Below are 13,820 nucleotides of genomic sequence, written 5' to 3'. Positions count from 1 at the left end.
CCAGCATGAAAACCTGTGGCTTCTTGCAAAGCAATCCACCAAGAGGGTTATATCAAAATGTAACATGTGCAATTGTCAGTTGAATCAGATTTCTTTCATAAAACAGAGAAAATATTAGCTTTAAATAGGAAAGACCATAGGACACAACAAAAAAAGGTATGTACAGAACAGTGCACCAAGTCTGGAAGTGAGAGTCAAATGTTGAGAAGTAACTGTGGTTAGTGGAAAATAATTTACAGCAGCTGGATCACCCCAACTGATAAGCTAGGAAAAAAACCTTACGTAACCATTACCAGAATTGAAGTCATCTCTTGAACCTCCTCTAGAGCCGTAACTATCGTGTTCTGAAAAATAAGGTAACAGCAACATGAAATCACAAAGTAAGCAAACCAAAAGGTTACAGGATGAAGTGGGGGAACCAACACCCAACTACATCGGCCACATAACCATAAAAATATAATTCTCCACTAACATGACTAACAAGAACGGATAACGGCTGGAGCCTTCTGGTCACCAGACGCAGTGTTCAGTAATGAATGCACCAAGGGGGGCTGAAAGTCACTACATACTCCTGCATCTAGACCGAGCTAGGACCAATCCAGAGGATTTTTAGAATTTCCTCCTCAAAACAACTATTTCCACTATTATTACTGCTCTATGATCTTCTCAGCCTAGTCTGCTCCATTCAGACTGATAGCAAGTAGTGTCCAATAATCCGAAATTAAAGAGAAATGTACTGTATATTACTAGAATAAAATGTGCATATACAGACAGCTTGCGGCAACAGGTAAGCACGTATACATGTATATTTCATGCTTGATGGAACTGACCCTTCCTCCCCCATTACAAACATATAATACAGTTTAGGGTTTGTTGCGGTAATGCTACAGTGAAAAACGGCAGCACTACCACAACACTAAAAATGTAACCCACTACTACCGATCAGCATGAGGTTTGAAAGGAGCAGTCCCGGGGCGGCACGAGGAAGACATGCACCATCAATAGAGAAGACATTTGTAGAATCTCTGTAGGCAAAAGTTTTATATTACCTCCTCCTCTGTCATCGGACCCTCCTTTCCTGAAGCCAAAGCCACCTCTTTCTTGTTTTCTGCCCTCTGCTATATCCACTCGCAAAGAACGGTCACCTAAAAGCTAATGAGCAGAAGCAAGAGAGCAAAGTGAGATAAGTGGCATTTAGATTGAAAGGGTTGTCCGGCACCCATGCCATAACGCTGTTTGAAGAGGTCACGGCCTCATTGATTTCCAGGCACACTTCCCTACACCTGGCAGCAGCAGCTGTGTGGTACTGCACCTTACAGCAGCCAGATCCCATTCAAGTGGATGGGAAAGAATTTAGTGCAGTACCAGGCATAGTCACTAGGGCACTGTGCCTGGTAATGAAGAGGCTGCATCACTTTGAGCTCAGCAATCTTCTTCAAACAGCTGGTCGGTTGGGGTACCAGGAGTTGGGTCCCCACAGATCTAATATTGGTGGCCTACCCTGAAGATAGGACATCTATATTGAAATCATGGACAAGCCCCTCAAGAGGGTTGTCCGGATAGTTGAAATTCATTATCTATCCTGGGACAGGCCATCAATAGCTAATCGGTGGAGGTCGAACATCCTGTACGCCCACCTGTCAGCTGTTCTGCATAGCCCCGGAACTAAGAGTGAAGCAGCACTACAGTAACCAGCTCCATTCACTAAACAATGTGTAGTCCCTATACTGGAGCTACTAAAGAACAGCCGATAAGCGGGGTGTGGGTTGGCCGGTCAAGTATTAATGGCCTATGCTTTAAAAAAAAGGTACAGAAACTTACTGCGCCATCATATGCCAATGCTTCCTTAAGGGACTCCAGATCATCAAATTCTACATAGCAGAAACCTGAAAAGAAAAATCAGAAAGTCTTAAGTCCTATACACAAACACAGTCATCATGCTATTCCTTTATTGGAAAGCCAAGTACAAATAATAAAGCACAGCAGCCACCCCAGAGACAGGAAACCTCCTTTCACACCCGCCATCACCACTGCTAACACTTTATACAGACCAGGGAATCAATCATGAAACTTCTGCCAATGAACTATCACAGCAAGGACTGGTATTCACAATACCCTGGGGCTTCCCCGCTCCATTATCCAAATCACCCCGCTTAATGGAGTCATGCTCATAAATTATACAAGAGAAGTGGGGGATCGCTCAAGTGAACGGTACTCCATTTGTATCGAAGGCTTTAATATAAGTGTAAGAAGACAATTGTGAGATGAATGGAGATGCCTTAATCAGATACGTGGTCAGCTAAAAGCACATCAGACTAGGATTTCCTTACCTTTAAACTTGTCTGTCTCCTTATCTCGGACTAACCGCACACTCCTGACACTCAGTTCTTTGAAGATGGTATCTATGTCTCCTTGTACAGTATTGAATGGAAGATTGCCCACATATGCTGTGAATGGTGGGTCTGTGGGAAGCTCTTTTTGTTTGCGTGGACCAGGGCCAGCATCACCTCGTCGGGACCTTAAAGGAACAGTAAAAATGTATTGTAATGATACTGTGTTCTTTAGATGAAATCCTTAAAAAGGGTTTTCCGAGATTTTTTTTTTACCGATAACCTATCCCCCTGGATATGTAGTACCCTTACTTTGGCAAGTCATGGGGTGCTTTAGGCCTGTAGGCTGCAGGAAGGACCTCCCGCAGACCAATACCAATTATGTATAGTTTTTTTTTTTTAACTGGTTTACGTATAAAAGCAATGTATAAGGGGGGGAAAAAAAGGCAATTTTTTTTCTTTATTTTCACATTTTATTACTCTTTAAGTCAAACACATAAAACACCAATTTCTGAAATAAGTGGCTGCAGTGTATTTTAAAGGGAATCTGTCACCACATACCTGTAAACAGAACCAACAGCCTCTGTAGAGGTGCGCTCGTCAGGAGGCTCTAATGCCCATCATCCCATCTACCTGAATGCCACCAATTCTGAGAAAACAATAATTACTCTTACCGGTAATTGTTTTCCGCTCACCCATGATGGCTTCCATGCGAGAATAGACTATAAGATAAAGAATTTATATGGGGGACTACAGCTTGTAGCACTTTTCTCCCAAAGGCTGCATCTGATTCAAGATGCAGTCTGTAACATTTAAAAATGGTATGTAGAGAGCTCTAAGTAGCAGCTCTGCATATCTGGGTCAAAGAAGCACCGCCCTATCCGCCCAAGAGGCAGTCACAAGTTCTAGTGGAATGAGCCCAGAACCCTGAAGGAGGAGTAAAACTAAGGGAAGAATAAGCCAGGGAAATAGAATTCTTAACCCATCTAGCAATAACACTAGAAGAGACTTTGCGACCTCTACCCAAAAACTGAATAAGGAGATTCTCATCTATTCTCCAAGATGACGTGGAGTCTAGGTAGAAAACAAAAAACCTTCTGACATCAAGGCAATGGAATCTTTCTTCCAACAGATTGGTTGGATTTGGACAGAAAGGAAGGTAGAATCACATCCCGACTTCTATGAAAAAATTGGAGAGACCACCTTAGGCTAAAAGGATGGAAAGCAGTCTAATAATCACCTTGTCCGCTAAAATGGTAGTATAGGGAGGGAAGGCAGAGAAAGCCTGAATTTATGAAACCAGTCTAGCAGATGTTCTAGCTAAAAAGGAAGGCAATTTTGAAAGTAAGCACTTAATGGTTCAAACGGCTTTTGTGATAGGGCCGAAAGGAAACTATTCAAATCCCAGAGGGGAGATAAGGGTCTTAAAGAAGGGTGCATTCTTGATGCTGCAGTCAAGAATCAATCCATGGATGATCTGCTAATCTGGAAACAAAGAAATACCGTAACTTAAAGCAGCTACCTGGACTTTTAATGTAGATGCTTTAAGATTCCCGTATAGTCCTGCTTGTAAAAACTCTAGGATCTTTGGCATTTCAGGAGACTTAAAGGGGTCTGTCCTAAGAAGGCTGAAAAAAACATTCCAAACTGGTTATATTTTCTTGAGTTAACCACCTTCCTACTCTTCAGCATAGTGGAGACTACTTTGACAGAATCCACTTCTAGACCAAACTTCCCTTTCAAAATCCACACCGAAAGATGGAGAATTTCTGGGTTGGGATGGACTAGCGGACCCTGGTAAAGGAGATCCTCCGTCCACGGAAGCTCTACTGCTATTCTTAGCAGACTGGAGTACCAGGACCTCTTTAGTCACATTGGAGCTATCAGGATAACTGATGCCCCCTATCTTTCTATTTTCTTCAATACATGGGGAATAAGGCAAAATGGAGGGAAGGCATACCCTAACTTCTGGCTACAGTCCTGTGCTAACCCGTCTATTGCTAACAGGCTGATTAAATGGTTGAGGGAGAAGAACCACCTCTGTAATTTTCGGTTGGCACTTGAGGCAAAAAGGTCCACTGTGGGAAGACTGTACCTCTGGAATATTTGCAAAAAAAGGTCTTTGTTTAGACACCATTCTCCTTGTTTTAGGGAGACTCGACTTAGGAAGTCTGCTATGACGTACTCTTTCCCCTTCAGATGCACTGCTGACAGAAAAAGCCTTCTCTCCTCTGCTATACAAAAGATCTTCTGGCATAGAAGGGAAGGGACTCTAGTTCCCCCTTGATGGTTTATGTAGACCACTGCTGTAGAATTGTTGGAATAGAACACAATCTTCCTGTGTTTTACCTCTGGTATAGGCTAGCCAACTTCAGTGCCAGCTCTACTGCCTTTAACTCCTTGAAATTCCAGGATGCTTTCCTCATGTCAAGTCCCATCTCCCCTGCCAGCACCTGTTCTGGGAGTGGGCCCCCAAAACCCCAAGAGCTGGCATCTGTGGTAATTACAGTTGGGTCTAGAAATGTCCATGGAACCCCTGTGGACTCTGGAATTGTCCACCATAACAGGGAGAGTCTTGTCTTTGAAGAAAGGTGGAAACTCTGATCCAAGGAATAAGGGGAGCAGTCCCATGATTTTAGAATGTTTGCCTGAAGCTCTCTGGAGTGGATCTGTGCATAAGGTACTGCTGGAATTGCTGATGTCATCTGCCCGAGTGCCGCTATTGCTTCCCTGAAAGTACACTGGTAAGAAAGGAAGACTGACCATACTTGTTCCCTGATCGACTCCTTCCTTGGAAGCGGAAGAAAACTTCTTTGCAGACGGGAGTCCAGCTGAATTCCTAAGAAAATGCAAACTTGAGAAGAAATCAGGTATGATTTTTTTCCAGTTTAATTTTTCAGTGGAGCAGAGGAATTTTATATCTTTTTCTAGTTTCTCTTTTGACTGACAGACTTAAAAAAAAAAAAATGTCCAGATAGGGCACTAACGTAATTCCAGACAGTCTTACAAAAGCCGCTACTTCTGCTACTACTTTGGTAAAGACTATGGGAGCATGAGAAACCACAAAGGGCAGCGCTCTGTATTGGAGATGCAGTAACTCTCCCTGGACCCAGACTGCTGTTCTTAGTTTCAATACTCTATTGGGTTTTCCAAATATGTAACATATTCAGACATGTCTATTAGTAGACCTGTCACATAGTAGCAATAAAAAGATATGTATAACAAGTATTTTCATACATATTAAACAGTTTGGTGCATAGAATACAATGAAGCAAGACAACAACACAATAACTCATATTTAACAAGCCAGTATAGTGTGAGGTTTCAATTTGCCAGACTGCAGTTCTTAAAATCTTTTGGGATGAAGCATGGATTGAGACATGGTAATATGCATCTTCCGGATCCAAGTTTGCCATCCAGCAATCCTGGAAGAGATTTACAGTTGATTCTCCATCAGAAATTTTTTGTCGATAGTGCTTTATAAAAGGTATGAATGCTGGACCAAGTGGCAGCACGACAGATTTCCTCCAGAGAAGCCCCAGCTCTCTCAGCCTGAGAGGAGGACATGGCCCGGGTGGAATGGGCCCTAATGTGGACTGGACATGTAAGATTTTGTAATTGATAACAAAGACTAAGAGTTTCTTTGAGCCATCTGGCTATAGATGACCGGGAGGCTTTCTGGCCCTTAAGTCTTCCTCCGAAGAGAACTAGTAGGCTGTCCGACTTCCTAAACTTTTCCGTCACAGTGATATAGTTTAAGACTGCCCGTCTAACATCCAGAGAGTGAAATGTGGCTTCTTTGTCATTAGCAGGGTGTTGACAAAAGGAAGGTAGGGTAACTTCCTGGCTCCGATGAAAATTTGATACCACTTTGGGGAGAAAACCAGGATCCAGACGAAGAATTAATCTATCATCTAGAATACGGAGGTAGGGTTCCCTGATCGATAGGGCTTGCAATTCTCCTACTCTGCGGGCCGAAGTTATCGCAATTAAGAAGGCCGTTTTCAAGGACCATAATTTTATAGGACAGTCAGACATGGGTTCAAAGGGCGGTAAGGTAAGGCCTGTAAGAACGATGTTCAGATCCCAGGAAGGGACACGAGCGGTGATCGTTGGGCGGAGCCTCGTCGCTGCCTTGATGAATCTTTTGATCCAACGATGACCGGCTATATCTTGGTCAAAAAAACAAGCCAGGGCTGAGATCTGGACCTTCAAGGTAGAGGGCCTAAGTCCCAGATCTAGACCTCGCTGTAGGAAGTCCAGTATTCTTTGGATGTTAGGTTTATGTAAATGTGGCGATTCATCCCCACTCCAAGAACAAAAACGTCTCCAGATCTTAAGGTAGATCGCTGACGTTACCTTCTTCCTGGAAGCTTTCAGAGTAGCAATAACTTCGTTTGATAGTCCCTGAAGTTTCAGGGTTTGGAACTCAGGATCCAAGCTGCTAATTTCAGAAACTGCGGGTTTGGGTGTAGAACTGGGCCCTGCTGGAGTAGGTCCTCCCGTACCGGAAGGGGCCATGGATCCTGTAGAGAAAGTCTCTGGAGAGATGAGAACCAACTTCTCTTTGGCCACAGGGGAGCGATCACAATCACCGTGGCCTTGTCCTGGAGAACTTTCTGCACCACCTTCGGGATTAGAGGAAGTGGAGGGAAGGCATAGCATAGATTCCAATGCCAACGGATGGCGAAGGCGTCTAATGTATGAGGCCTGTCCCTGGGGTTTAGGGAACAGAATGTTTCCACTTTTGAGTTGGCCCTGGTGGCGAACAGATCTACGTCGGGCAACCCCCATTTCCTTACCACTAACCTGAAGACTTCTGGACTTAGAGACCACTCTGTGTGATCGATCCTGTGGCGGCTGAGAATCTGCTTCTTGATTTAGTATCCCCCTCAGGTGAACTGCCGATACAGAGGCCACCTTCTGTTCTGCCCAAGCAAAGATCTTTGTTGCCAGCGCCTGAAGGGTTACGGACCGGGTTCCCCCCTGATGGGAGAGGTAGGCAATGGCTGTAGTGTTGTCCGATAGCACCTTTATATGATGACACAACATTTCCTCTGCCGCCCTCAATGCTTCCCAGACTGCTCTCAGCTCCCTGAAATTCGATGATTGGGATCTGATCGAATCTGGCCAAGTGCCCTGAAATATACGGTCCCCGACCTTTGCGCCCCAGCCGGACGGACTTGCGTCTGTTATTACCTGCAACTGTGGAGTCTTCTGCCAGGGATTTCCCCGGGATAGGTTCTCGTGGTTTTTCCACCAATTTAGGGACTGCAGAATCCGAGATGGAAGACTTACTTGGCGATCTAGAGAGGATTGGCACCTGTTCCAGACACTCAGTATCCAGGACTGAAGGGGTCTGAAGTGTATTTGACACCAGGGGACTGCCGGAATACAAGATGTCAGCAGACCCAGCATGCTCATCGCCTCTCTGATAGAGCAAGATCTTCTCTTTTGAAAGGACCTGACCTTTTGTTGGAGAACTGATATTTTGTCCCGAGGTAGGAACACTGCTTGCTTTCGGGAGTCCAGGATCATACCTAAGAAACGAACTTCCCTTGAGGGGGTGAGGACGGACTTTTCCTCGTTTACGATCCACCCCAGGTCGTCTAGGATGGAGAGAAAGACCTTTAGATTTGAATTGAATTGATTTGGCTGCGACTTTCGCTGACCAGAAGGAAATCGTCCAAATAGGGGATTATCATGAGTCCCTGTCTTCGGGCGAAGGCAACCATCTCTACCACCACTTTGGTAAATATACTCGGGGCAGACGAAATCCCGAAGGGAAGGGCTCTGAACTGGTAGTGATGGACGTTTCCTGATATATCCTGGATTGCAAACCGGAGAAAACACTGGGAGCTGGCGTGAATGGGAATATGGTAATAAGCGTCTCGCAGGTCTATAGTGCACATGAAGACATCTTTGCTTAACAGAGGGATTGTAGATGTTAGGGTCTCCATCCTGAATTTCTGATAACGGATGAATTTGTTTAGAGGTTTCAGGTTTATGATCGTCCGAAAGGTACCTTCTTTTTTCCTGATTAAAAATAAAGTTGAATAAAAACCCTTGCCTCTTTCTAGAGGTGGGACCGGAGAGATTACATTCATCTGAAGAAGTTTCTGGACTCCTTGCCAAAGGTTCGTTTGGAACAGTGTCAGAGAAAATTTGTTTGGGGGTCTTGAAGACCACTCTATCTGATAGCCTGTACCGACTACCTTGGAAATCCAGGGGTTCTGGGAGATGGATTCCCATGACCCCAGGAATCTTGAGAGTCTTCCCCCCCACTCCGGCGTCATTGCTTATCTGAAGGTTTTTGCTGGGAGAAGGACTGACCTCTTCCTCCTTTTGGGTAACTCCAACGCCCTGATTTCCCTTTTCCCCTGTAGCTCTTTTCTTGACCCGAGGGGGGGGGGGGGCGAAAAGGATACCGGCGTTTGGAAGGGCGATCTTCCGGAAACCCCTTCTTATCCGCGGCCTTCTCTAGGATCTTATCTAGCACCGGGCCAAACACGTATTCTCCGGAAAAGGGGATGGAGCAAAGCTTTAACTTAGATGTCTTATCCCCCGACCAACACTTCATCCAGAGGGCTCTCCTAGCTGCATTGGAGAGCGCTGCATCTCTGGCGGAGAACCGAACTGATTCGGCAGAGGCATCCGCCAGGAAAGCCGTGGCCGACTTTAAAAGGGGGAGAGACTCCAGAATCTGCTCCCTAGACGCTCTGTCTTTAATATGAGTTTCCAACTCTCCCAACCAAAGATACATGGACCGGGCGACTGAAGTAGCCGCAATATTGGTTTTAACGTTAAACATGGACGCCTCCCAGGATTTCCAGTGAAGATTTGATGTATTGCTCCGAATGGTATAAATGATTGGCATACGTACGCCTTGAAAGAGATCACACACAGACTGTCACAGAGAAGTCAGTCAATGCAAGATGCTGCGTTTATTGAGATTACATGATTTTTTATAGCAAAAAAGAGGAACTTTATGACTCGGCTAATTTGATGATCTAATTGTCACATTACTAAGTCCCATGACAAGGTATCACATTATCACTCCATACTTTAGCAATGTCAGCACTATGTCAGCAATTTCAATATCATAAAGTGACTTCTATATCAGAGGGGGATGGGGATCTAGCCCGCTTCTTCTTTGGTTGCGGCAAATCGGGGGGATTAGCGGACAGGTGGGCCAGGGATGAACGGATCTCCTCCTGAATCATAGTTTTTAATTCCTCTTTTAGGGAGGGTGCCTCATCCCGTACGATATTTGAAATACAAGGCTTGCACAGTTTTTTGGGGTAGCCGTCAGGGAGTCTACTAGAGCAGGAGACACATTTGAGTGACTTCCCCATCTTTTTCGGGGTTTCTTTTGCCTAAAAGAGATGAAACGGCAAAGTATAAGGGATATGGCCCACCAAGAGGAGGGTGGGGGGGGGGGGGGCGCGGGGGTGGATGTAGGAGCCTGCGCCCTGCCGTAGCTGCACTGAGCATGGAGCAAGAGCCCGCTCCTCCTCTCCCCCCCCTATATCATCGTGGGAGAGGGGGATCAACAGACTCCCTGACCCATTCATAAATACCCCCGAAGGGGACTCAGTTAGAAGCGCTGGCGGCAGCTCAGCTCTGGGGGACCGCTCCGGTACCGACATGGTCGCCTCTTCCGAAAGGTAAGGGTTCCGCACAGTGGGGGACCGATCCTGGGAGCGTTTGTCCGGAGCAGGCCTCGGTTTTTAAATTAAGCTCCACGCTGCCGCCACTGACGTCACTTCCGGGTCGCCGGCCGTGACGTCATACATATGCGCCCAATGCGCCGGCGCGCACCCAGCTGCCGCGATGATGCCGGAAGGGAGACTGCGCCAGGGAACAGGCCCCGAAAATCGGGACGAGGTAGAGCCCCACACCCCTGCCCAGCGTTAGTACTGGACCGCGGGAGGGCAGGGGGACGCCATGCAGGATGCCGGCGATTTCTTAAGGTATCCACGACTGAATTCCTAGCTTCATCTCCCTGCATACAGGGAGACCTTTCTCTGCCCTGTCCTCTGTAGGGACAGGAAACACTGGTGTTGGTGGTGGGAGGAGGGTATTTAACCTTTCTCTGTTCCTGCCCCTACAGAGGTCAGGGGTCAATCTCCTTGTATGCCGTCGTGATGATGCTATGGAAAATAATAATCTGGTGGATGAGAGAAATTCCAGCTGGAAACTGTTTTCTATCACACTTAGGGACCCATTTGTTCTGAGAAAAGGGCCTCCAGGCTGGGAGAAACTGATAGAGATCTGGCGTCATTGTTGTTTGTCCTTTGGTCTATTGTCCTAGGGCTTGAACAAAAAACCCCAGATATTTTAGGAAATTTCTCTCTGCCTACCCTTTTGTCTTTTAAAACTGGCCTGGGATTTACAAAAAAAGGAAGTTTTCTGAGGAACCGGGAAACCCCTCTTTATCTGAGGCCCTCTCTAGGATGTCATCAAGAAAGGAACCAAACAGCCTAGAACCCTCACATGGAAGAGAGCAGAGTCTAGACTTGGAACCCTGATCCCCCTTCCACGATTTAAGCCAGATAGCCAGTCTAGCTGCATTAGACATGGCAGCTGCTGTGACAAAAAAAGCAGATCGCATCAGTAGAAAAGTCCGCCGGGAAGTCTGTGGCTTTAGAAAATGTAGGTAGGGAAGATAGTAATTCCTCTAGGTATTTTGTCCTTAATATGAGCCTCCAGTTGATCTAACCATAGCCTTTAGGACCTGGAGACCCAAGAGGCGGCAATGGACGGCCTAAGACTTGTTGAAGCAGACTCCCAAGCACGTCTAAGATAAACATATGCATTTTTATCTAAAGGATCTCCTAAGCAGCCTAAATCTTCGAATGGAAGAGCCGATTTTTGGGCTATTTTAGCTACCAGGGCATCTACCGTGGGGGCTCTGTCCAAGACGCCCGCTACCGACTCCTCAAATGGATATTTTCTTTTTACAGAATTAGGAATTAAAAATTTTCTATCAGGATTTTTCCATTCTTTTCTGATAAGGGCTTCCATATTTTTATGAACAGAAAAAACTTTGACTTTTAGGGCAGAGACCCTCAAAAACCTGGTCAGCAATAGATTTAGGTTGTTTTATATCCTCTAATTGCATGGTGGCTTTAGGTAAAGGCTCGGTATCTTCCGGTGGAAAAAGAGCCCTCCCCGCTGACTCCTCACCTGAAGAGAAGAAATCATCTGATGAGTCCTGGCCGGATTCTCTATCCTTGTCCTCCCCAGAAAAATCAGAGTCCTTATTATAGGTAGACCTGTCTGGGGACCTTGGGCGACTCCGACCGAGTGATTTAATAGAAGATTTAACTTCTGACCGTACCAAGGCCATAATATTTCTAGATAAGCTGTGAGACTCTTCCATAACCAGCTTATCTATACATGCTTGACATAGTGGTTTAACATACGAGGCTGCTACATCCTCCACATTCTTTATGTTTAGTCTTTCCGGATGATTTATTTGGTGTTTTTGCTACCTACAACAATAAAGCAAAAACAACTCCCAAAATTAATTAGGAGAGGATAAATTTCACCAATAGTAGAGTCAAGCTTCCCCACTCCTCAGGACCAATACCGAGGGTTCCGCGCGTCCTGCATCACCTGGTTCCAACATGCTGGTGGAAACCCAGATCCTCTACAGCACTGTGTGCACACAAGGCCGGCTGCCTTCCCCTGCTGCCAATTTATCAAACGCTCCTCAGCTCCTTTTAACCCCTAGGCCCAAAAATGCCTAATACAACGCATGAGGATGCCCACACCTCTTCCGGCCCGGAAGTGGTGGGGGCACGGGTGCAACAGCAATGGCCTCGTTTCACCTAATTGGCATAAAATTCAAAAGCTGATTTGGGGGCATGTAGGTAGATGGGATCATGGGCATTAGAAGCTCCTGACAAGCGCACATCTACAGAGGCTGATGGTTTTATTTTCAGGTACGTAATGACAGATTCCCTTTAATTTTACACTGATAGGCAGCCTATTAGGCCAAGCATCTGGCTCTGCCTGATAGGCTTCCATAGAGGGCAAATACAGAGGACTCTGTTAGGCCACAGGCCGCCATGCCAACCCCTTGGCACCTCACGCAGGGTGGGGGGAACTTACAGATATAGCCCCTCCTCTCAAATGCAGCAACTGCTCTTATTTGCAGTATATAAGTAGTTACATGACAGATCAAAGGCTCCTTTGATTTCCACCAATACAGCAGGGCTGCGGCTGCATATGTCAGCCATTGCTCTGGTCCTGATCAAATGGGCAAACTTGCTGTGCCTGTCCTAATTCAGCAACTGCCTGCACACTAGGGTTGTTTCGGGTATTGAATTTTCGATACTTTCGTCTGGTATCGACCTCGATTTGCCTTTTTTTTTTTTCTTCTTCAATACTAGGCTTCGCTATTGCGCAGTTTAGTATCAAAGAACATTGAGTACGCTGCTCTCAGTGTTCTCCTCAGCAGCACAGGGGAGAAGGAAGCAGTCTCTCCCTCCCCCTCCCTGTGCCGCTGCCACAAATAAGGGGAGATGGGCGGGCGCACTGCATCACCAATGAAAGTAAACAATTAATCTGCCTGGATTTGTATTAAACATCATTGGCGTGCGCAGTGCCCCCCCCCCCCCCCCCCCCCCAAGTATTAAAATCATTGGTGGCAGTGGACACAGGGTCCCCTCCCTCCTCATTGGTGGCAGTGGAAGCTTCTGATCGGAGCCCCAGCAGAGTAATCCTGGGGCTCTGATTGGTTACCATGGCAGCCAGGACGCTACTGAAGGGGCTGCCATGGTAACCTCCCTGCTGCTGTATGTACTATGCACAGGGCAGCAGGGAGAGTGTGAGATCCTATTCACCCTGATAGAGATCCATCAGGGTGAATAGGACAAGGGATGAAAAGATCCTAGGATCTGGCCCCTAAGGGGGAAATAGTACGTAAAAAGTAAAAGTAAAGTGTAAAAAACAAAAAAAACAAACAAAGTTTAAATGGCCCCCTTTCCCAATTTTACATATTAAAATATATAAACAATAAACATATTACATATCATCACGTCCGAAAAGTCCTATGCGGTGAACGCAGTCACAGAAAAAATAAAAATAAAAACTGTGCGATTTCCCTTTTTTTTTTTGTCACCTTGTCCCCCCTAAAAAAAAGGATTCGGACTGTTCTATTATGGGCCGGACATTCCATAAAATGCAGAATGCATGTTGCTTTTTTGGGGGGTTTTATTTTATTTTTTGCGTGGTATCGAATATCGCAATACTTTTTTATGGTATTGAAAACGAATCAAAATTTTGGTATCGAAACAACCCTACTGCACACCTGTGCTTAGTCATCAACCAGTTAAAGGGAACCAGTCGCCATGAAATTCTGTGTAATCTGCAGGCTGCATGTTATAGAGCAGGAGGAGCTGAGCAGACCTATATCTGTGTATACAGAGATAACTGTCAATCACTGATAAGACCGAATCCTTGACTTCAAAGCCCAGAATG

At 45.8% G+C, this 13,820-nt stretch overlaps 1 protein-coding gene across 2 annotated transcripts in view; it reads right to left on the bottom strand.

Annotated features, from left to right (window-relative positions):
• The window catches only part of EIF4H (eukaryotic translation initiation factor 4H), a 30,621-nt gene that overhangs the window by 11,932 nt on the left and 4,869 nt on the right, over positions 1-13,820 (bottom strand). The window contains exons 2-5 of one of the 2 annotated variants that reach the window (XM_044285211.1): positions 2,331-2,518; positions 1,822-1,886; positions 1,050-1,152; positions 294-344 (exon numbers count right to left, since the gene is read on the bottom strand). In XM_044285211.1, coding sequence (XP_044141146.1) covers positions 294-344; positions 1,050-1,152; positions 1,822-1,886; positions 2,331-2,518 — 407 coding nt within the window. The remainder of the gene's footprint in view (positions 1-293; positions 345-1,049; positions 1,153-1,821; positions 1,887-2,330; positions 2,519-13,820) is intronic. The other variant, XM_044285212.1, reaches the window with a different exon arrangement.

Source organism: Bufo gargarizans, chromosome 3 (assembly GCF_014858855.1).
Source record: "Bufo gargarizans isolate SCDJY-AF-19 chromosome 3, ASM1485885v1, whole genome shotgun sequence".
In the NCBI taxonomy this organism is placed as follows: Eukaryota; Metazoa; Chordata; class Amphibia; order Anura; family Bufonidae; genus Bufo; species Bufo gargarizans.
This window is presented reverse-complemented; position numbering and strand designations above follow the sequence as displayed.